Raw genomic sequence first — 24,902 nt, 5'->3', positions numbered from 1 at the left:
ATAATGTTATGTTTTTAGTAAGTTTTTCTTCAGACAATAAATGATGGCACAAACGTGGAAAGCTGAGACTCATACTTAGGTCTGAGCTTAAATTTGAACTTTGATTAATAAAATTCAGAGGATCCAATGTGGACTTCCCTTCCACAAGATACTCAGATGCCCATCAGAGTGCTGTGTAAATGATTGTAAGTACTCACTCTTTCATAACTCTAGGCTTCTATTAATCTTTATGTTCCTATGATTAGGCATTTTTGAGAGTTTAGAAAAGCAAAGCTACACTGGCATAAAATCCACCAGCGTATGACTGTATTCATGAAGTCTTATTAATAGTAGATATATTTCATTCATTATTCTTGCTTCAGTGTATGGGATTTTGCCTGCACATATGTGTGTGCACCTTGCTTTGCAGAGGACAGTGTTGGGTCTCCAGAGCTGGAGTTATGGATGGCTGTGAACCATTCATTGCATGATTTCTGGGAATTGAGCCTGGGTTCTCTGGAAGAGCAGCCAGGGCTCTTATCCACTGAGCCATCTCTCCAACCCCTCATTCTTTGTCATTTTTATTTAGGTTGTCTAAATTACATAAAATTTGGCGAAGAATCTGTTTGCATCTCATTTTTACTCTTCCTAGTGCAGGCCTTTATGTTAGGCAAGCATTCCGCCATTGGGCTGCAACCCCAGAGTCTTTCTTGAAGTTTAAAAACATTTCAACTAGTTTATTTGATGCCCTAGATTCTTTTTAGATGGTAGTGACATGAAGAAACTATTGTCTGATGGCATATGTCTTCGTTGCTGTTCCAAGTGCCTAAAAAGGACAGCGTCAGAGGAAGGGAGAGAAGGAAGGAAGGAGAGAATATTAAAGTTATACTTATTTTTATGTCTATGTTTTAAGATTTATTTTTATGCGTATGAGTGGGTCTGCCTGCATTATACGTGTGCACCATGTGCATGTCTGGTACCTATGAAAGCCAGAAAAGGGCATTGGATCCCCAGGAACTGGAGCTCTAGGTGGTTGTAAGCTGCTGTGTGAGTGCTGAGAACTGAACCTGGGTCTTATGCAAGATGACCAGTTCTTAACTATTGAGCCATCTCTCTGGACTCTTAATTCTTAGATAGTATTTTATAGTTTACTTTGCTTTGTTCCTTTGTTTACAGGATTTAAATTCTCTTTTCAACACCAATAAATCTAGCTCAGTTTATTAGCTATAACCTTCCTTATATAACCAGTTTTCTGATACCTACCTTGTTCTTGGGCTGAATTATGAAAGGCAGACACAGAGAGAGAGAGATCATTATTTTTATGACAAGTGTTAAACTGATCAGATTGGCTCTACCTTTGTTTCATTTGATTCCTCTACTGTTTTTAATTTGAAAAAAGAAGTAGGTTTCTTGTTGGTAGAAGCTCTCTGCTATTGATAGTTTCCCTAGAACACGAACAGTTGGCCATACATGAATTGGTCAGGAAGAATACAGCATAACCTTAGTTCACTCACACCAGACAGAGGTTGTTTAAAATATAAATTATAATTTGGTTATTTTTCCTTTTAATTTCTTTTCTGATAACACTTAAACTAGACTAAAACTTTGCTCTTAGACATAAAGTTACTTTGTGATCATGCTGAACATAAATTTTAAATTATGAAAGTTCTTCTTTTAGGGAAAAAAAAAGAAACTGAGTATTGTACTAATTTCCTTTCTATTTCTGAATGTGGTGCTCTGACTTGGGAGGAGGGTGGGTATAGCACATCTCTGGCAAGGCAGGCATGATGTCAGGAATTTGCAGTTGCCCAGCAGTCAGGATGCAGAGCAAGAACAAGACATAGGGTTGACTGTAAAACCTTGAAGCCTCCCGCAGTGACACTTCTAGCCATGCTCCACCATCCCAAATGTTTCATAGCCTTTCCAAATAGTGCTACCAGCTGGAGTCGAAGTATTCAAACACATAATCTTAGGAGAGACCTTTCACATTCAAACTCCAAAACACCACACCTCCTAATCCTTCCCAAACTGTTTCACTAAATGGGGATTAAATGCTCAAACATAAAGCTCATTCTCATTAAAACCACCACAGGCATAATTTTGAAATGTATAATTTGAATGTTACCCTTTTCAGCTCCATGTTATGCTATCGTATAATAAATACTTTTTTCTGTCCTTTCCATACATCTGTTCACCCATCTCGTATCTGAAGTATTTATTGGCCTTCTCTGTAAGACTGTTTATAGTCCACTGATCAAATCCTAACCTAGGTATTAAAAGAGATATGATTGAATTAACTCATTCATGCTGATCTTACAGATTTTTTTTTAGGTGTTCTTTTTGATCTAGTTTTAAACTTAGGAGTTCTTTGTTGATATTTCAGAGGACCAAATAGTATGCACATTTATCTCTGAATGAGTATAAGAGGACGTTGCCTCTCATTCTTTGCTACTATTTATAGAAGTCTGAACATTCTTAAGACTGTTTAAACCTGTTGTTTAAAGTGTTTATTTCAAGAATGTCCGAAAGGGCTGCTTTTTTATTGCCCTTTCCACTGTAGCCCAGTTACCTACCTAGGTAAGATTTGCAGTAGAAAGGAATAAGGTCCACCTTGGCAAGCTATGACCTTCCTTCCCTACAGAGGCAACTTGGGACTATCTTGGCCTAAGGCAAATGATACTTACACTGCATAGGTACAGCCAGCAATGATTGCTTATCTGTAGCTCCAGTTCTTGCTTGCTTGAATAGAAAACACCAAATTAGCAAAGAAAAAGGTTATCTTAAAGATGTTATTGTATAGAGGATTTTTTTAAAGGCAAATTACAGAGGTATTCTATAAGGGAAAACAAATTTTATGAATGCAGAAGTGGAGGGAATGAACCATTTTATTAATAACAAGTATATTCTAGTCAAATAAGTACTTCACATAAGTATGTCATATGAAATGGCAGGAGTAGGTTTAAGTCCATTTCATCATTGCTTCTAATCTTTTCCTACCAAGTAGATCTTGTCTAATCTAACACATGTGTTTTAATATCCATTTGGAATTAGCATCCTATACCATATTCTTGCTTATTTTAATACAAAGGGTATTATAAAATTGATATTTTTAAAGATGTGCTGTTTATCTGATGACTCTATGTTCTTCTGGCATCTGTGGTCTCTTATTCCTGTTTCTGCACCAGGTCAGATCCATTGTGCCTGAGAAATTTTTAGGCAACCATACATTTATAAATGCATAAAACAGGTGTGCAAGTCAAATATTGACTAATAATAAATAATAATGTTACTTTAGAATATTTTCTTGGTATATATATTTTACCATGTTAAATTTAAAGACTAATATAAATTTGCACACTAATAAGATGGACCTGCTTGTTTATTTTGCATAAACATCTTAGCTAAATATTTGATGCTGCAAAGTATAGTGCCTTTTTAACAACTTTAAGGATTGATTGATATTTTTATTTTTCCAGTCATCAGTGTTGAGAATACCACTTCTCACTTTTACATCGTGGAAAATGGCAGGAGTAAGTTTAGGCCCATTTTAGCCATTATTGGAAATAATGTCCTAATGCCAAACTAAGATTCATTTAATAATTTTTTTAATGAAACTCAGATCATCAAGTCACACAGCCATTCTTAAAAATCAAACATTTCTTAATACAGTCCAGAGACATAGGTTTGTTTCTTTTAATGTGTATGTGTGTGTGCTTACATACATTTATGTACACCATGTGTGTACAGGTGCCCGAGAAGACCAGAAGACCAAAAGGGCATTTGATCTGGAACTAGATTTGTGGATAATTAGGAGCCACATGATGTGAGCTCTTGGAAAGGAACCTGGCACCTTCGTAGGAGCAGCATGTGCTGTTAACTGCCTAGCCCTCTCCTTAGCCCTAAAGAGGCTGTAGTTTGATTCTTATGTGCTGATAATGATGGGAAAACACCAAGTCCTGTATGTGTTTGTAAGAGCAGAAACCTTTGTCAGTATAGTCGTCATACTGTACTTTATAACACAGTAATGTTGAGTCTGAACTAAGGTGCCTGAAGCGGTGTTGGCTGGCACTGTGTGGTGGCATGTGCAACACATAGGTTCATACTGTATGTCCAGAACCAAGGCTGCAGTGAAGGTGTATGGTAGAACACTGGACAAATACTGACTGTAACACCCTGTTTATTACACGTATATGTATTACACACATCTTTTTTCATAACATTTTAAAAATCAGACATTAGCTTGAAGGTAAATACAAGTAAAAACAGGTTATTACTGAGAGGTGCCCTACTTCCAGCTACTGTATTACTTATATGCACTTAATCTTAAATATGATGTCTTTGCTACCAAGTATCAGTCTCCTTCCTCAGTACTAAAGCCATTTTAGTTTCTGCTTTAGTCTCTTTCCTCCCTCTCTTTCTCACCTTCTCTCCTTCCTCCCCACCCTCTAGTTCCCTGAAAGTGGAACTCAGCCTTAAGGTGTGCAGGTCTTGCAAGAACTTGGATCTTGATGTCAGTAAAATCTGGTTTGAAATCCTACCCTGAATTATTAATATGCCATTGAGTAGAAAGTGCTTTAGTTTTCTGTACTTTCGTTTCTTTATTCCTAATAACTTAATAATGTATGTATTAACTTCCTGAATTCTTTATAATAATATCTGAAATATTACAACTTAATTTTAAACTTTAATAAACATGTGCTTAATAAGACAATATGTAGAGAACTTCTTTCTCACACATGCAGAGGTCCATTAAGTGGTATCGCTTGACAATACTTATTCTGCAGCTACCTGGCCCATTTGGGGATGATTCATATTCTAAGTAACAAGCTCTCTTCCTCTTGAGTTTGATGGGAGTATGTTGCATAATAGGCAACAGTCAGCTAATCGTCTCTGTTAATTTGGTAGTATAAAAAGATTCATATATAATGAATATCTGCTCTCAAAGATGCTTTTGTACACTCTCCCCTGCTTCTGCGTTTATGCGGTTGTCCTATTTTAAGTAGGACTTTCTCCTGACAGTGTGTGTTAATAACTGGAAAATTCCCTATCAGTAGACTAGCACCATCTTGACAAGCCTGTGTTCTGCTCCTACCTTGCTAATTGTTTCCTTGGGATTATTTGGATTGTGTAGAAAGCCTTTTGCAAATCCTCTTATTACTGAAGTCATTGTTGCCAGCAGGAATAAGATTAAAGGTGCTTAAGTCTGTGGAGTTGTTTCTAATTTGTTCATGTCATTTCAGTGGCATTTTAACAGAACTCTGCCTCCTGTCCCTTCCTTCTCCCCTGGTACTATCTCAAGTTAGGTCCAAGATGCCTAGCCATTGGAAGAAATCTCATTTTATCCTCCTAATTATTATGCTGGCACTCAGGAGATAATTTTTCCCTTCATGCACTGCCAATTAATATGCAAATGTGCTGATAAATATTTATGTATTCATTTAAATTATGCAGGGAGTGCTTTCAGTGTATTCTGTAAATGAATTGTTCCTGGACTTCAAAGTGCTGGCTGCTGTGCTAACGAGGAGAGATTTGCATAAGGCCCTAATCACACGCATACTGATTAAGCTTCATTATGGAAACTGCCAGCTGCAATCTTTGTTTCTATTTTATTACAAAAAGGGGAACTTTTCATGCTTCAGTTGCCTTGACAATGTCAGTCCTAGCTGGTAGAAGAGACTAAAACTCCTCTGAGCAACTGAAGTTTCCTTATTCAGTTGAAGATTGCTATGGTGTAACTGAAGTTGTAGTTTGCTTCTCTTGTTAATCCACTTTCCACTCCTCCCACCCTTGTTCTCTTAAGAACACAGTACAGATTTGTTAGAAATAGTAGTATTTTCCCCACCCCAAACGCTACCTGTTCCTTCTTGCTTTGGACTGTCTGCACCTCCTGAAGATTTTACAGCCATGCTGGACTGCAGTGACTGTGTTCTAGGTGGGTACCAACACAGTTCTTTTCTTACAGCGTTAATATGGAAATAGCATGTGTGGGATTGATTATGCATAAATGCTCAATCACATATGCAACCAACATGGGGGAGGGGAGGGCTTGAACAGAGAAGGAGGGAAGTATTTGCAAGGCAAGAGCCTGCTTGAGTTTGCTGTAGGTCCCGCCTTAGGACTAGCTCTTCTGCTTCAGAGTGTATTTTCAGCAAGTAATGTATTTGAATTTGCCTTGCATGGAGGAAATTTTTGCTTTTTGGAAATTTTTATAGGAAGGAGTATGTAGTTTAAAAGACATTTTAAATCAGAAATAATATATACTGTATCAAAATAATAGATACATACTAATAAAATAGTTTGCCTATCCAATAAGAATACCTCATACAAAACCAAAAATGCTAAATGAAAAATTAAGGTAGTATCATAGTACAGAATTAAAATCATAACTACTACTATAGTGAGAAATTACGGTGGCTACTGGGCTGTTGATCAGTTTCCAGATTTTATAAGTTACTGGCCATTTTCACAATTTGTCACTTTGATTTCTTAAATTCAGCTTTATCTTAGGAAATTGCAGTTTTGAGTATTTTTGAAAGCCTGTTGATAGTAAGTTTCCTACAAAATAGGGAGCCTTTTGGAAAGGTAGAGGTTCTGCTTGAGTAAGTGAAGCATTTTGGGTGACTTAAGATGGTTTGAAGGGTTTTGGTTTAGATAGATGATGCCGAACGTGGCCATATTTTGTGAGGACTTTCCTCTGATTACATGAAGAATGACTAAAGCCTTTTTAGGAAAGTCATCTGATATAAACTACAAGAATTGTATCCATCTTAAGCTTAAAACTTTAGCAAACGATTCTGTTTCCTGTGTGTTGTTTTCCATTCTGCAAATTAAAGCAGTAAATGAAAAAGTAAGTTGATAACATCTAAAATATCTGAATTCTTATACAGGAAACGTGGCTAAACTCAGTAATACTTGTCCATCAGAGTGAAAACTACTGTCTCGAGGATGTACTTGATACAAATAACAAACTGGTGTTAGTTAGAAATTGAATCCAGTAGTAATTTATAGACTGCAAATTAGACTCGGTCAGCTAAGTGACACAGGCTTCTGTTTTTTTATTACTAATAAACAAAAGTATCAGTAAATAATTTACTTGTATTTTTTTCTTTTAACTTACCAAGTTTGAAATTCAAGAAATGAAAGGAAAATGTCTTTTTGAACTGTTTACCATTTATTTTAAAATATCAGAAATTATATAACTACTTAGAGTTAACACTGTCATCGAAACAGACTTTCCATCATTATATAAGAATTTTATCTATTCATATTTTATTTATTTATAAAAAAAGTATTGTTTGTGTTTGAAGTAATTTTGTAAACTGGCTTTGAAGGTCTTGACAGTTCAATAAAGGTCCTTAGAAAGGTCATGTAAAATACCTGTGGCATGATTTTCAAATTTATAGTGTGGAATTAGTCATTGAATTGTGCAAGGCTGACTAATGATTTGTTCAGACTTAGGCTTTTTGGTTACTGGGTGTCTGTATGTGAGGAAATTGTTTATACATGTTCACTGATTTTTAAAAATAAATTTTTTTAAAGAAAACGTTGAGCATGTGATATGTTTGAGTTTTGTGATATATGTTAACTTTTGTAAGATTTTGGTTAAGTCATACAGAAAGCTTATTTTTACTAAGTTGTACACCTGGTTCTTTCAGACCTTTGTGCTTTCGGGTGGTATTTAAGTTTTTCTGGACAGTGAGGAAGGAAGTTGTAGAACAACCTCATTTATGACCTCAAACATACATGAACTAAAACCCATAAGACATGTATCAGTTACAAAAATTTACTGTATTAGAGAAGATAATTGTTCAGTGTCTAGAAAACAAACTGCCCAGTTTCTAGGTTATAAATATGAAAGGTTTCTGATATTTTCTCTCATTTCTTATACATGTGGGTAGTGCAGCCATGGGCAGTACAATTGGGACTTACAACGATTGTCTTTCTTCTTAATTAAACATTTTCTGCAGATGGTTTGATTTATCCTCTTACAGTAACTTAGTTAATGGTCCTTAACAAGGGAGAGAAGGTGGAACTTACTTGGTAATAAGCTTGTTTTATGACAAGCATTAAGTCTGTAGTAAAGGCAGAGCCAAATGTCTATTTTGTCTGTTCTGTTGACCCTTAGGAAGAAGTGGTAGGGCACAGTCGTTCTTGTCTCCTTTCCTACATTTTTCTGGAATTGCTAATAGTGGTTGACAACATTTTATTATGGAAACGACAATTTAATACAGTAGAAAGAAATAACTAAGTTAACTGGTTCCTTTGTGAGTAGGTGTGACTCTTTTAGAACTATAGAGATTCCTGTTGTGCCTTCTGGTGCGTTTTGTTAGCTTGTTTGCAATGAGGCGTGTGTTTGGCACAACACCATATTGGCTCTAGTTCTGCTAAGGAAGTCAAATATATGTGTTCAGACAAGTTTCTTTTCATCTGTTAGATTATTATTAACTGTGAATTTGTTTTAGTTGTAGTTAACTAATATCTTTGCTTTTAGAAAAAGAATCATCTTGGGGTTGGGGATTTATCTCAGTGGTAGAGAGCTTGCCTAGCAAGCACAAGGCCCTGGGTTCGGTCCCCAGCTCCGAAAAAAAAGGAAAAAGAAAAGAAAAAGAAAAAGAAAAAGAATCATCTTGAGAATAGTTCTTTCTGAGATATTTCCAGCTTCCCAGTTTATTTTTAAAATATATTACATATGCTTCTTGTAAGGAATTGATTTTTAGCATGTCAGACTGTAATATAATCTTTTTCACCTCAAATTTTTCTCAGAAGAATCTTAAATTTTATTAGATAAATTATTTATGAGTTCCTTTATGAATTAGGAACTCCCGAATATTTGTCGGGTAACCTTGTACTCAGTTTGTAGTATTGTAGCCTGCCATGTACTGTGCATGGGCTTCTTGAAATAAACCACTGTAGCATTAGTTAACCCATGCCTTGGCCATAGTTTTGCCTCCTTTTCTTCATCTTCACCCCTAGTTTTTTAAACACCTTCTCTATCTTTGTCTTATTGCAGACTCAAGAATGAACAATCCGTCAGAAACCAATAAATCGTCTATGGAGAGTGGAGATGCCAGCACAGGTAAGAAAACGCTCTCTTCTCCACCTCTTACATTTGCTCATACAGCTGAAATGAGAGCGCTCACTTAACTTGGATACATGTACAGACAATACAGAGAGATCTGTGTATCTGCTTGTGAAGTATAATTTAGTACTTCTAGGGACTGGAATTATATTTAACATTACCTAACTCCTCTGAGGAGTGCTTCTATTCATCAGAGAAACTACAGGTAGTTATGGGAATGGTCCTTTGGGACACATAGTCCTAGGTCTGGATTATGGATTTATCACTTACTAATAACTGTGTGACTTTAGGCAGTTTTCTCAGTCTTTTTGAAAAAAAAAAAAAGGCTTAATTTATTCAGTAGGTATATTTCATGGGTCATCATGAGTATTGAGTGAGAATATATATGTGAAGCATTAAAGTGTCCTGTGTGCCAGAAGCTGTCACTAGGTTTCTTGGTTATAGGTTTAATCAGAACAGGAGATGTAGTCTACCCTGCATTGGACAGAGATTATGCTGAAGTCTCCATTGTATAAGAAGTTATAAACTTGTCTAATACATCTTTTTATTTCATTTTAATAAAATGTATACTTAACCCGAACCTTTTATCAAGGGAAAAACGAAGTATCATATAAATTTAAAAAATGAAACTCTTTGACAGAAGGGTAAATCTATAAATATATATAGTCAGCCCATTCTTGTAAGTCAGTCAGTTCATAGGACATTTGACAATTTAACTGTCATCTGACAGATAATGATACAAAAATTTCCCCAGTTTCTGGTGGAGGCAAAAATTAAAACTAATTCCCTAATAAAAAATTAAGGGAATTGCAGGCAAGGAGTTATAAAAACACCATTGTCTATAAGGTAAACTAGGTTTTTTACTTACAGAATGGGTTTACTCTATCATTTCAAAATATGTCTTATCTGTGGGAGGTAATAAGAACAGTCTCTCTTGAAATTTTGTTTTCCACTACTCCTAATCATAGAAACTTTTTAATTGCAGTAGAAGATTGGGTTGACTGAGTAGAAGAAGTCCTGTGTCTATACCTGTCTCATTGTAAACTGTTCTGTATTTGGAAAAACACAGAAGTATCTTTTACAAATAGGTACTTCTTCATGGGAGACGGAGGCGTTCATTCTCAGCTTGGCATAGCCAGTCCATCCCTGCTTGTCTTGTCGAGGCCATGAGGCCAGCCACAGCCACCATGGCATCTCTTCCACCTGTCTGGGCCCTTTATCTCATCACTGACTTATGGCCTTGCTGAAGGAGTGGCACTTGTTTGCAGAGAGTAACTAGGCAGTCAGACCTATGACGAGGTAAGGGAAGCGTGGATAGCCTTCCCACATCTAAAGAGTAGAGAGTACCTAACACATTTCTCTAAAGGAAAAGAAATAAACTCGATTATAGAATGTTGAAAATATGCATGATGTCAGACCCCTTGAAAATCAGTATTTACTTTAATACCACAATTTCTCTACCATTTATTGAGTGCCTACAATATTTAATTTCAACCTTTGTTATGTTTTTAAAAAAATCTTTAGTGCTGTGCATATTACCCTTTTTCATTTAAATTCATATATGACAGTTAAATATTATTTCAAAGACTAGGGAGTTAAAGTATAAAAGGAGAGAGGGAATAAAGGCAGGTCACCGTTTGTGCTATAATGATAAAGAATAGCTTATTTAGATCATGTTATGCTTATTTCAGTTGTCATTTTAAAATACAGTGAACTATAGAGTGTTTGCTCTTTTTCATTTGTTTAGTAATTTAATTCTGATTTTTTTTTTTTGTAGTCCGTGAAAAAGTCCAAATTTTAAAGAAAGGAAGGAACCTTGGATATTATATAAAACCAAAGTCTAAAACTTTACAGGTTCAGAAGACTGTTGTGTTGATCACTGTTTCCTAAAATGGCCACAGCTACAAGTTTGCTTTATGAGATTTCAAGGGCAGTGAGAGGTGTGAGGGTCAGGTAGAACTTACCGTGCATTTTGGACAATCTTTCTATGTTCACAGGAACTCTGTGATTTGGGTTTGTTCGGTTACCTGTCTTCTGTGTAAACTGGTATAGATGGTCTTACTAGGTTTGGTATGAACAGATGAGTCTCACAGTCTTCAGAGGCCTAGCAGTCCACCAAGAGCCAAGACGTTAGCAAAACTGGTTCTGGATAGTTTATGGTGAGTTATCCAAGATCAAGCATAAAAAGCAACATAATGTTATTAAATGGCCTGCCTGCCTTCCTTCTTTTTTTTCTTTGTAAATTATTTTTTAAGTGGAGTATAGTGGTACATGCTTTACACTCAGCGCTTGGGAGGAGTTGCAAAGAAATAAATACAACACACCAAAATTAACCAGATTCAAAAGACTATACAACTCAAGGAACTTCTATACAGTTAAATTATCCATTCAGAACAGAAGCTATTAAGCTTCCTTCACATTGAACTTTATGCTTTAGTATCTAATATATTTTTATGCAGAATCTACTAAAAAAAAAAAAAAAAAAAAATCCATGTCAGAGTCAAGTTTTCAGTAGCCGTTCATCTGTTGACAGACCTGATTCCAACTTGTTGCTCTAGTGACTAAAGCAGCAAGGGGTGTAACTGTCTCTATACTAGATTGTGGAATTCTGGTATGGGTCCAGGACTGAAATAGTGGGATCATATAGTACTTCTATTTTTAATTGTTTGAGAAATTTCCAGGCTGATTTCCACAATGACTACTAATTTGCATCTCCTCCAACAGTGATGTGACCACATCCTCTCCCACATTTGTCAGACTTATTGATGACAGCCATTCTCACTAGGGTGAGGTCTTAGCTCAGAGTAGTTTAAATTCTCATTTCCCTGATGGCTAGGATGTTAAAAAGAGTTATTGGCCATTTTTCTTTTTTTTTTTTTTTTTTAAGGTGACTATTCAGTTTATCTGCCCATTTGTTGATTGGCAGTTTTCTTTCCTTGATATTTGACTTCTGCAGCTCTTTGTAATTCTGAACATTAGCCCTCTGTCTAAAGTGTGATGTAAAGATTTCTGCCATTCTGTATGTAGACTGTTTGCTCTGTTGATTATTTCTTTTAACAATTTTTAAATACACTAATAGGTCAGATAAAATGAACCACCATTGAGGAAGAAAATGCACAAATTAAAACAAGTGGGTTGAGGGGGACCAGAGTTTGAATTTCAAGAAACGCACATGAATGTTGGATGGATGTAGTGGCCTGCCTGAAATTCCAGCCTTGAAAGGCAGTAGTGGAGCGTTCTCTAAGCAAGCTGGTTAGCAAGGCTACCAATATCTTTTAGCATTGAATCTGATTGAGAGATTTTGCCTCAGTGAACATGGAGGAAGAGCGATCAAGTATGATTCCCAACATCAACCTCATGTACAATGCACCATGCGCATGAAGAAACATGCACATGCACCACACACATGAGAAGTTAGAGACAAGGAAAAGTAAGGGTGGCAGCAAGGGAAGCGCATGGGATGGAAGCGCATGGGACGGAAGCGCATGGGACGGAAGCGCATGGGACGGAAGCGCATGGGATGGAAGCGCATGGGATGGAAGAGCACAAAACGGAGGGTGAGCTTTGCGGGTGAAGTTGGGAAGAAGACAGGAAAGCTGCATTGGCCTCCAGCTGCAGGGGCCTACTGCACCCAGGGAATACAGCAGTGCAGGAGAATAGTGATTCTGATGCCAAATTCATCTTACAGAAAAATAGATAAAAGATAAGCAGCAAACATTGAGACTACTCATTAAGAAGCATGTGGTTCATAAGAATTGAGTATAAGGAAAATTTTATTTCCAGTGAAAAGAAAGTGTTACGAAAGACATTAGAGGAGGTAGTGCTGCCCATTGAAGAATGGGTTGAATTTAAGCATAATGATGGTTAGCATTTTACCTTCAGTATGAAGAAGCAGTAAAAGCTAAGATAAAGTGAAAGAAAGTTGTGCTAATTACCTCTGACTCCTTTATTTAAAAAAAGTTACGGTGTGTTGTATGATTTCCAGATCTTCTGCATTTAGTCATTCTCAAATTTACAGAATTGCATTCTTTAGAGACTTTAACTCGGCTGTTATTACTATATTGGCTTACTAGAATATTTAAGACAGTTGGGTGTTTGTTCATTCGATTTGTAGCCAGTTAACTCTCTTTTTAATTGGTTGGAATTGATCCTCTATCTTGCTGCATGTGTGTTGCATGCACACGAGTGTGCAGGTAGGATTCTCATACATGTGCATGTAAAGGTCAGAGCAGGATATCAAGTCTCTTCCTCTGTTGCTTTCCCCCTTGTTACAATGAGAAACGTTTCTCACTGAATTTATTGTTTTGGCCAGGTTGGCTGTCCAGCAAACTCTCCTGTCTCCTGCCCCTACCTTCAGTGCTAGGGTTTTAAGCACACATACGGCTTGGGCCTCACACTTGTAGAACAATTGCTTTTAACCAACAGAGTCATCTCTCCAGCTCTGTATCCTGTCTTTTTTTCACTAATAATTTTTATTCAGATGTGTTCTCCTATTACAGTAGCAAAATCTTTTTAGTAAATGATGAAAAAGCAAAAGTGGTTTAGTTGTGTAAGCTAGTGTACATTTATTAAATACCACCCCAAAAGTTTTGTTAAGTCCTGATAGCCGATCATTTCTTCATTCTGTACTATTTATTAGTGATGTAGCTAGTGGCTGTGTGACCCTATCCCTAGGGAGATAAGAAAAAGGATCTACTCATCCAGATAGGGAGCCAACAACAGACCAAAACAAAGATAACACCAAGTCTCACTTGGTGAGCCAGTAAGTTTGAGGGTAGTTACAGGAATGCAGGCAAAGGGAAACTTGCAGAAGCATAAATGACTCAAAGATGGTGTATCACTAAAGCCCATTCCAGTGTGAGCGAGACTCCTGAAAACTGGAAGCATAGAGTTTACTGTAACAGTTTGTAGGCAGCTGGACATGTTGGAGACTAGCTCTTCTAGGTAGTTTGTCTGAGTGTCTCTTGGTGGTCTTCACTGCTTATATAAGCTTGGGGAGGGAAGAGTCAAGCTCATCTGGGTCAGTTTCATGGACTTATTGACGCTTCTGGGATATTTACTATCTGAGTCCAAACATGCTTTCCTACTGGCTGAAATGTGTGAGCTCAGCAGAAACTGCTATGCAGTGCAGGTAAAAATTGTATTCACAAAAGACGATGAGACATCATTTTCTCTAACATCAAGAAGATGATCCCAAAAGACCAGAACATTAGTGGGTAGAGTTGCTGTTCTTTAATAATTTGAGAACTCGATGCCTTCAGCCTGAGTCTTATTGGAAACATCCCCAGATGAAATTCTCAGCAAACCAAACCAGTGCCATTACAGATTTCAGATTCTGGACTATCTTCCCTTTGAGTTTAGTAGGAGCTATTTCTAGTATTCTTTTTTCTTTTATCATTATTAATATTAGCATAACGTTATTGTATATTTTGCTATGTAGATCACATTCTTCATTGGCAAAAGTTACTTTTATAAGCCCTAATATAGAAACATCAACACTATTCTTTATTGGTGTGCTTTCATAGTAATGCTTTAAATAGTAGGAAATTCTATGGCAGTGATTCTCAACTTTTAGGTCGCCACCCCTTTGACAAATCTGTCTCTAAAAATATTTACATTATGAATTATAACAGGAAATTATAGTTATATGATAGCAGCAAAAATAATTTTATGGTTGAGGTCACCACAACACGCGGAACTGTATTAAAGGGTTGCATTATTAGGACGGTTGAGAACCACTGGTTATGGGTTATTGAAAGTGGTTGAAGAGCTTCCAAAGAGCCTTGAGAGCAGAGTTCAGCATAGGTAACTGTTCTTTTGGTCTAAAAGCAGGTGTCGACTACCTGTGAGAGAAAGAATCCTTCTTCTAGAGCTTAATTGATAGGTGTCACTCGAAACATACTTTTTCTAAGAGTTTCTAACCACTGTATACTGAGAAATTTGCTGTGCTTCTTTTTGTCCATGTGCAGCTGTAGCAAGAAGCAGAGAAGTGATAATTACGGAGCTTTGAAGATGGCGGCACTGATGTAGTGCACACCTTTAACAAAGCACTTAGGAAGGAAGATGCAGACAGAACCCTGATTTTGAGGCCAGCCAGAGCTGCAGAGAGATCCTGTCTCTAATTAATTAATTAATGGGCTGAATTGTGATTATACTTATTTAATAAATGAATGAGAAGGAAACTCATCCTATTGACAAGAGATAATTAAACAAACGGAATTTTAAAGTAGTGTCCATTTTATTCATTACTAATTAACATGTAGAACACTAATGAAATTTGTAGGCATAAATTATCAGAGATTGTCTGTAACTTTATCCTTCTCTCTTTAAGGACAGCTTAGCTTCATGCATTTTTTTTCACAGTTTTTTCCAATAAGAATAAAAGAAATATATATATATATATAAAAGAAATTTCCAGCCATGTTACACTTTGCATCTTGCTTGAAGCAAAAATCTAGACTCCACTGCTCTTTCAATTAAATCCATTATATAGTACCCTGGCCTAGAGCATTGGTAGTAGAAACGGGAAGTCAAATTTAATGAGCCATTGCTGGGGGAGGGGGCAGTGTGAGGAGTTTGTGAGGAGTAAAATAAGAAAGAAGGAGAGTGTACTCACATGAACACTTGTAATGGTGAGGGGCTGGGGGCGTGATGGGGTTCTTTGAGCAGGGACTACCCAGAAGAGGAGTATAATGTATAAAGAAATAGTTTTGCTCTAAAAATGATTCATTCACAGTATCTTGTGATGGTTACTGGGTTACCACAAAGTCGTGCTTCCGGTTTCTTTTGGTTGACGGATTTTAAATTTCTTCCCTGATTTCTTCAATGACCTGCTGCACACTCAAAAAACAGGACATTGTTCATAAGTAGATGTCATGGCTCATGCCTGTAATTCTGACCCTTCAGAAGTAAAGGCTAGAGGGAATTTGAGGTCATCCTCAACTATGTAGCAAGTTTCAGGACAAACCTGAGCAACAAGAGATCTTGTCTCAAAGGCAGTTTATTTTTTCAGTACTTGCAGTTTCCATAGTTTTTCTTGCTCTTAGTTCTTTTATTTCAGTTTTATCAGGTAAGACATAAGAAATTATTACCTTTTTATTTGTTAAGGCTTACTTTTCTCTCTTTTTTTTTTCTTATTATTTTCTTTTTTCCCCACTGCCCCCCCACCCCCTCCCCACCAGACCTCCCACTCCTGGAGGCCTCCAGTCTCTTAAGGGTTAGGTGTATCTTCTCTCACTGAACCCAGACCCAGGAGTCCTCTGCTGTATGTGTGTGGGGGCTTCATATCAGCTGGTATATGCTGCCTGGTTGGTGGCCCAGTGTCAGAGAGATCTCAAGGGTCCAGATTAGTTGACACTGCTGGTCCTCTTATAGGATCTCCCTCCTCTTCAGCTTCTTCTAGCTGATTCAAAGTAATTCAACCACAGGGGTCAGCAGCTTCTGTCCATTGGATGGGTGTAAATACCTACATCTGACTCTTTCAGCTGCTTGTTGGGTCTTTTGGAGGGCATGATAGGCCCCTATTTGTGAGCTCCCCATAGCCTCAGTAATGGTGTCAGGCCTTGGGGCTCCCCTTAAGCTAGATCCCAATTTGGGCCTATCACTGGACCTCCTTTTCCTCAGTATCTTCTCCATTTTTGTCCCTGCAATTCTTTCAGACAAGAACAATTATAGGTCAGAGTTTTGACTGTGGGATGGCAACCCCATCCCTCATTTGATGCCCTGTCTTTCTGCTGGAGGTGGGCTCTACAAGTTCCCTCTCCCCACTGTAGGGCATTTCATCTAAGTTCCCTCCTTTTGAGTCCTGAGAGTCTCTCAGGTCCCAGGTCTCTGCTACATTCTGGAGGGTCCCTCCACCTCCTACCTCCTGAGGTTGCCTGTTTCCATTCTTTCTGCTGGCCCTCATGGCTTCAGTCCTGGTCCCCCCGCACCCAATACCTGATCATGTTCCCCTCTTTCCCATCCAGGTCCCTCCCTCCCCCCTCCTGTGGTTGTTTTCTTCTCCCTCCCAAGTGGGATTGAGGCGTCTTCAGTTGGGCTCTACAGCTCATTAACCTTTTTGAGTTCTGTGGACTGTATTTGGAGGGAGGGCAGGGGTACTAATATCCACTTACTAGTGAGTACTTATCATGCATGTCCTTTTGGGTCTGAGTTACCTCACTCAGGATGATATTTTCTAGTCCATCTATTTGCCTGCAAAACTACGGATGTTCTGGTTCTTAATAGCTGAGTAGTATTCCATTGTGTAAGGAACTGCATTTTCTGTAGCCATTCTTCTGTCGTGGCACATCCGTATTGTTTCCAGCTTCTGGGTATTATAAGCAAGACCCTTATGAGCACAGTAGAACATGTGCCCCTGGGGCCTGATGGAGCATCTCCGGTGACAACAGATGCTGGTGAGACTATGGAGAAAAAGGAACACTCCTCCATTACTGGTGGGATTGCAGTCTCCTCCATTACTGGTAGGGTACAACCACTCTGGAAATCAATCTGTACATTCCTCAGAAAATTGGAAGGCTTACTTTTTGATCTAAGGCTACTGTTGGGAGGAATATTCTGTATATATTTGCTAAACCCATTTGATTTATGATGTAGTTTAAGTCTAAAGTTTAACTTTTTCGATTGGATAAGTTAAAGATGAGGATTGAATATTAAAGTAACCGAGATTTATTTTGTCAGGGCCAATCAGCCCTTTTATACCCATTAGTGTTTATTTGATAAATTTGATTATGCTCTATGCATGTGTGTTTATAATTGTTGTATTTTCTTGGTGGAATGTTCCTTTAGCTAGCATGTAATGGCCCTTTTCTGTAATTGTGGTTTGAAGTCCACTTTACCAGCTGTCAGAACAGCTCTACCAAGCTTTTTTTTTTTTTTTTTTTTTAAATTTACCTGACTAGTTGACTTCCATCCTATAACTCTCAATCTGTATCTAAGTGTACCAGTAAGTATGTTTCTTGGCAACAACACTTAGTCTGGTCTAGTTTTGTAATCCAATCAGCCAATCAGTTGCTGAGTTGAGACCATTTACATGTAGGGCTGATACATGTTTACTAATTTAATCAGTTGTTTTCCTAGTTGGTTGGATTGTTGGTCCTTTTCTTTCTTCCACACTAGTCAGGTTTTCTGGATTATTGTGCATCTTTCTTCCTTCTCTGTACAACATTCCTGTAAGTATCTTCTACAGTGCTGGCTTGGTTGACATAACTGCCTTAGCTTATGCTTAAATTAAAATGCTCTTACACTTCTGCCTTCTCTTAACACACAGATTGCTCTGTGGGACAGTCTCAGTTGCAGTTCGTTGACTCTGAGTAGTTGTGCCATTCCATCCTACCCTGGGTTTTAAGTTGCTGACAAGATGCCAGATATTATTCTGATGTCTTTGACTTTATAGCATTTTCATTTTCATACTTAATTTTTAAATACTGTTTGTCGGCTTTGTATTTTAGACATTTGACTGTAAAAGTTGTGGGGGTCTATTTCTTTATTTCTGTTTCAGGTTCTCAATGTCTCTTACATTTGAGTGCCTATTTCTCTTGATTTGAGAAATTTTCTGCTATAATTTTATAGATGAGATTCTCTGTCTTTAACTTTTAATCTCATCAGTTCCTCCTTCTAAGTTTGGTTTCTTACTAGTTGCCCAGGGTTGTTGGTTATTGGATTATTGTGTGGGGTCTGTCTGTCCATCAGTCTGTTGTGTCCCCCTCCCCCAGCCCCTGCCTTGAACATGCATATGCAACATTGGTGTTTAAATGTAGTTTTCTTCAGTCTCGTCTTCCACTCCTAGTCTTCTTCTACTTGGTTGAGTCTACTGGTAATATTGGTTCGTTGAGGGTTTTTTTTTTCCTCTTTTTTCTCAGTCTTGATTTTTTTAGCTGAAACGTTTCCCATGCTGCTGACTTTCTCCAGTGTTTTGTTGAGGTTTTATGTTGCCAACTCTCTGGAAATTGGACTTGATTGTGTCTTACTTGAAGTCACTGACCAATCTAACTAGTGAGCATTGGAAATTGTGCTTATTTCACTATCTTTGAAGTCAGTCATTGAGTTAGTTGTGATTTTTTTTTTTTTTTTTTTTTAGGGGAGTAATATTGCCCTGCTTTTTTCTAGTTTTTGTGTTTCTGGGTTGTGATTTGCAGGTTTTATTACTACAGTCTGACTGCACAACCTGCTCTTAAGGAATGAATCCCCAATATCATTTGGTGAGGAGTAAACAAACTTGTAATAGCAACATCATCAGATTGTAAGAGACAGAAATACTCTTAAAACTCAGTTAAGCCCACCAGCCTGTAACCCATGTATTAAGCATTATTCAGGATAACTATGGGAATATGAGTGATTAAGGTAAGGAAAGGAATGAAAGTCGAGTAAAGGGAAAAAAAGAATTGAAGAAGAATGTTGCGGGCAGGGAAGATAGAAAAGATCAAATGAGAAATGAACAACAAAAATCCCCAAAATTAAAAATGCTACTGAAAGTATAGTAAAGAGATGAAAATGGAAACATGGGACAAAGGAAGAAAGGAATTAAGTAAAAGAAAAATGATTAGCCAGCAGTGAAATAAACCATACAAAGGCTATTAGAAGAGTGTGCAAAATAAAATAAAACATTTAGAATACGAGGACATAAAAATACTGGTAAGAGCGTAATACATACGTGGTGGTTCTAGGTCCTCTAAAATTGACTGATTATGTGTAGAGGGAGTGGGTCAGGTGGTTTGTCCTGTGTGGCTTATGGCTGGAAAGTATCTGCTAGAGTTCCCTTCTTTCATACCAGTGCCTCCGTAGGGTCCATACTTAGCTTTGTAATCTGTGAACTGGGCAAGTTGTACCACCTTCTAGAAACTTTGCAGTTCATAATCCCAATTGGTTTGGTGGTGTGGGAAGCCAACAGTGGTGGACCTGTCTCTATACTTTGAAAACCTAGGTAGTAATCACTTGCTTGAAGCATGCAGTTGTGGATATCAAGTAAACCTCTAGAGCTATAAAGTTTTGGGGCTCTACAGTAATGAATGGCAGCTGAGTGGCCCCAGAAATCGGATCCCCTTGTGGACCTGAGGCTCAGAGCTGTGCTAAGTTATATAATGTACCGCAGGTGGTAGAGGTCATCATTTCTTTCCCATGCACTGTACTGTCTGAGCTGAGTCTCCTTCCTCTGTATCTTCTGGCTTGTTAGTGTTGCTTCTGTCCACAAATGTCCCCTAAAGATTATGTCTGGCCTTGGGGATTGTGGCAGATTACGTCTTTGTCCCAGTGTCCGGCATCTGGTTTATTCTTTAAAGAAGCCATGCGTTTCCCCTCCCCTTTCAAGGGATGAGCATTCAATGATGCTTAAGATACAGGAGAATAGCTGAATAATTCTCTTGTCAGTGTGTTACATTTAGCTCTTATTACATTAGGTATATTAAATACCTAGATGGGCTCCAATTTCACATTAAAAAGAGAGATCTCATACCTGCAAGTTAGGTTAAATTTCCAATTTTAAAACTATGTTTTTGTTACTGGAAGCAAAGAGGTTTCTGAATATGTGTAATATACACAGTCTCAATCCTCATGTTCCTAGAGTTTCTAACAGAATAGGGATAGGAACAGGCAGCTGTACTACACCTGTAGTACCTCTCAGACCTGAGACTAGAATGGCTATCTTGGTCTTAATAGATTTTTTTTCCAGAGCTCATGTCTTCAGAACAAGTCATTTTTGTTCTATTGAAAGTGGAGTATTTTTGCAAACATTTTTACAGCTAAAAAGAAAAGTGCAGGGGCTAAAGAGATGGCTCAGTGGTTAAGAGCACTGATTGCTCTTCCAGAGGTCATGAGTTCAATTCCCAGCAACCACATGGTGGCTCACAGCCATCTGTAATGGGATCCGATGCCTTCTTCCAATGTGTCTGAAGACAGCTACAGTGAACTCACATACATTAAATAAATAAATCTTTAAAAAAATTTTCATTCTGAAGTAGTTTGTGATTTGTGTGATTGTGATATTGCATCTGACACAGTAACAAATGCATTTTTATATATGTAGAAAAATAATCTTGGGCTCCTAACATTGGGAGGAAAAAACAAAAATGAATTGAATTAGAGGCTAAGTTTAATTTCTCAAAGGACTGATCTGTTGGAAACTACTGATGTTATCTGGAAAGTGATGATTTTGTGCTAAGACAAAACAGGTTTAAATGTAGTTAGAAATTGGAAACAATTATTTATAGTTAGTCAGGCCTTTAGGTTAATCCCAAGGAAAGTAAGTCCCAGTGTTTAGTGAGTAGTAACTGACTTTCAGGGCTGGAGAAGATGGCAGCATTTCCCATCGGTTCCTGGCTAACAGGATCATCACTTTAAGGTTCTCTCTGGCATGGCTGTCCCTTCTCCATCACCCATGTCTATGACATGCTGATGTTCCTAGTCACACAGTTTTAGGTAATGTTCACAGGCTACAGATTTTCATTTGGTGGAGAAATGGCAGCAAGAGCATTGTCTGCCTCCCATAAATAATGGTAAGTGGACAGAATGAGTCTCCTTTCAGAAACTAGATTTAAAGAAGCCATTGAGCAGGAGGGGAAAAGTGAAAGGAACCCATCTCAGGCAAACTGACACTGAACAAAAATATGAGTGATCTCTGAATATAATACTCATGGTAAAGAATATGAGAATACTGAATAATGTTCCCTGTTTAGAGACGTTTTGCCAAAGTTTGTCATTATTAAATTAGTAATGTTTCTCATATAAAATTTGATTCTTTCTTTAAAATTTTGTTTTGATTTAAAAGAAATAGTGAATGAGGGCTGGAGAAATGACTCGGTAATTAAGAGTACATACAGCTCTTGCAAAGGACCTGAGTTTGGTTCCCAACACTCAAATAACAGTTCACAACTATCTGTAGTTTATTTTTAGGAGATCCAGCTTCCTCTTCTGGCCCTCATGGGTACTACATGCACATAGTACCAGATATGCATGCAGGTCAAGCACTCATACACATAAAATTAAAAATAAATAAATCTTTAAGTAGTTAGTGTAACTGGGATAATCTCTAAGACAGAATCTCTAAGACAGAATCCAAACACCGCCCCCCCCCCCATTTCTCATGCCTATGTGTCCCTGTGACCCCAGTGTGCTCCAGTTACTGGTTAGTCACTTAGGTAGTATTTTGCAAATAAGCACTGATTTGGATTTCTTGGTAATAGGATATAAGAGCAGTTGGGAGAAATGTGAGGGCAGTTGGTAGAAGAAAAATTCAAAATCTCAGTCTGAGCTTAGTTACTATGCAGTTGTACAGTGGAAATATTTCTGTGTATTTTTCTCACATTTATAAAGCAAGATCAGTTTTTTTTTTTAATGGCCCCTTTCAATTTTACTTTTATCTAATATGTTGCATAAATAAAATCATCCTTATGTAGCCTTGGGGTCTCTTTCTCCAAGCATAGCAGATTGGAGATTCAACAGTATTGTGTGCTTGCTGGTTCAGTTTTATTTCTTGTGCTGCCCACCAAATGTCAGAGAAGTATGTAATGTAGTTCTGTAGTCAAGAGGAGGTATAGACTTACTGCTTCTGTCTGCTGAGAAGGGGAGGAAATCGATGCAGAAGAGAGAAGCAGAACTTCATGCGAGATGAGAACTCCGATTGATAAACCTGACAATAATTCAGATCTTTCTTAGCTGGGCCTGTGCCATGTAACTGGTGCTGCCCTTGGGCTCATCCCAGTCTTCATTCTGTAGCCCCAAATATTTCCTCTTTCCCTGCCTGTTTTTGTGTGAAGGTAACCGTGTTTATGAATGAAACTTGCTTGTATTTTTTTTTTATACTTATCTTTGTCAGGTTATGCTATCAAGGTTATGCTGACTTTAGTGAATGAGATAGGACGTGTTTTGTGCTTTGTTCTGTTCTCTGGGGAAAATATGTAAATTTGAATTAATCGTTCATTGAAATTTTGGAAGTATTTCTTGGTAAAGTAATCTGGGAATTGCATTCTCTTTGGGAGAGATTTTTTTTTTAATCTACTAATCAGATTTCTTTAAATGTTATAAGACTCTTGTATTTTCTATTTCTTCTTGAGTCAGTCTTGATAAATGCTGTTTTCTAGAGTTTTCCCAATTTCATTAAATATTGGTCTTTTACTACTGTCTTCTATTTTCTTCAGATTAATTTCTCAATGATTTGATATTTTCCTATAGAATTTGACAGATTAAACTACCCTATTCTTTCCTTAGCACTTGGGGATACTAGGACCAAGAGTTCCCTATCCACTTGCTTTCTAATTGCCTGTTTGTCTTTAACCTGTTTTTCTCTGTATGCATTATTTTTCTGTATGCATTACGGATACAAGATTCCAAAGAAGCCTGATAGCACTAGTCTGCAGAATCTTTGACTCTAGCCTGTCATTTCTTGATGTACTCTAGACTACTTTGGTCTTTTTTCAGGATCTTTAGACCTTCATGTGTCTAATATTAATCATTTTACATGATTCATTGGCCAAGAGCCTAGTGAATAAACTCTTCCTGGTTCCTTTTTCCAGTGTTCCAATTCTTCCAAGCATGTAAACCCAAGTATTACTTGGTTTTTGCCTCTGAACATCACTGTCTCCTCATAACAGCTCATGTCAGATTCAGTTGGGTTGTTGTGTCAGACCATCTTTCTTTGTTAGTCTAGTTTAGCAAGAATCGTTTGTCTTTAATGTCTTATTTCTGCTCTCATCTCACAATGTCACAGAAATCTTATTAAAAGAAATTATCTTACTTTGTAGCTTACATTTCTATATATATCAGTGATTATTTTAGTGTTTTTTGTACCTGTGTACCTTGGAACTGTCTTCTCTTCTTGTACCTAATGGTCAGTCAGTCAGTCAGTTAATTGGTACAAAAAAAGGCAAGTGAAGGCTCAGAAAAGCCAAGTTTATTATGCTAACAGGTTCTGGAGATAGACATACGTGACACTCCTGGGAAAAGCACATAGTTAGAAGTCAAAACAAAAAAACAAAAAACAAACAAACAAACCCAAGAAACAACCCTAATAGTCAAAAGAACAAGAAGGGAGGGAAAAGCTTAGACCACAGAGTCCTCAGGAGAGGTGGTCTTTCCCCAGCCAGGAGGGCTTTTGAGATGCCAATATATCATATTTTTATGAATTCAAATATTTACAGTACATCTACTATCCTTTATCCCATCTTCTCAAAAGACAAAGTCATAGCAATTGAATAGTATTAAATGCTAATACTATTAACAGTAGTCTCCTGTACTCGGGATGCTGGAAATCAGTTCTCATGTTATTTTAGTGCCTTTTAATTTTTAAGGAGCTTTGGTACCATTTTATATGGGAACTGAACGTAGAATCAATGTGTAGGATTTGGATGGACTCTAAGAAAGTTGGATATGTAATGGTGAACATTGGCATTGTTTTAGAAATAGTGAAACTGGTTCTGATAGCACACATTTGTGATCTCAGCACTTGGGAAATTAAGGAAGAAAAGTCGGGAGTTTGAGGCCAGTCTGTGCTCTTTATGAGACCCTGTTGGAGGTGGGTGGGAGATATATACAGGAATTTCTACTTTTATATTGAGGAAATCATTACACGTAATAAAACTTTTTTATATAAAGGGTGATTTAACTATCAGACTGCCTCTCATTAAAGTGTCTCCAACAGTAGTAAAATATCAGTAGAATACTTAACTAAGTAGGACAAGAGTAGAAGACAGCCTGAGACCTTCTCTTGGGATAGTATATACCATCCTTTCCAACAGTAAAATTGGTCTCTTCTTAAAAGCCACCATAAATGCCATGCCAGTTTAAACCTGGTTGCTCCAATTACTGTATCTCATACTGTGATCAGTAACTTCTTTCCCTCCCCAACCTCACTGCA

General features: G+C 37.5%; 1 protein-coding gene across 10 annotated transcripts in view; it reads left to right on the top strand.

The window, feature by feature from the left end:
- The window catches only part of Pou2f1 (POU class 2 homeobox 1), a 138,406-nt gene that overhangs the window by 59,699 nt on the left and 53,805 nt on the right, over window positions 1-24,902 (top strand). For 7 of the 10 annotated variants that reach the window (XM_032915326.1, XM_032915328.1, XM_032915325.1 and 4 more), the window contains 2 exons: window positions 5,873-5,911; window positions 8,990-9,055. In XM_032915326.1, the coding sequence (XP_032771217.1) occupies window positions 5,884-5,911; window positions 8,990-9,055 (94 nt within the window). In that variant the 5' untranslated portion in view covers window positions 5,873-5,883. The remainder of the gene's footprint in view (window positions 1-5,872; window positions 5,912-8,989; window positions 9,056-24,902) is intronic. The other 3 variants (XR_004389324.1, XM_032915330.1, XM_032915329.1) reach the window with 1 other exon arrangement.

The sequence above is a fragment of the Rattus rattus genome, chromosome 10 (assembly GCF_011064425.1).
Source record: "Rattus rattus isolate New Zealand chromosome 10, Rrattus_CSIRO_v1, whole genome shotgun sequence".
Classification (NCBI taxonomy): domain Eukaryota; kingdom Metazoa; phylum Chordata; class Mammalia; order Rodentia; family Muridae; genus Rattus; species Rattus rattus.
Note: the sequence above shows the minus strand (reverse complement) of the source record. Positions and strands in the feature narration are given on the sequence as shown.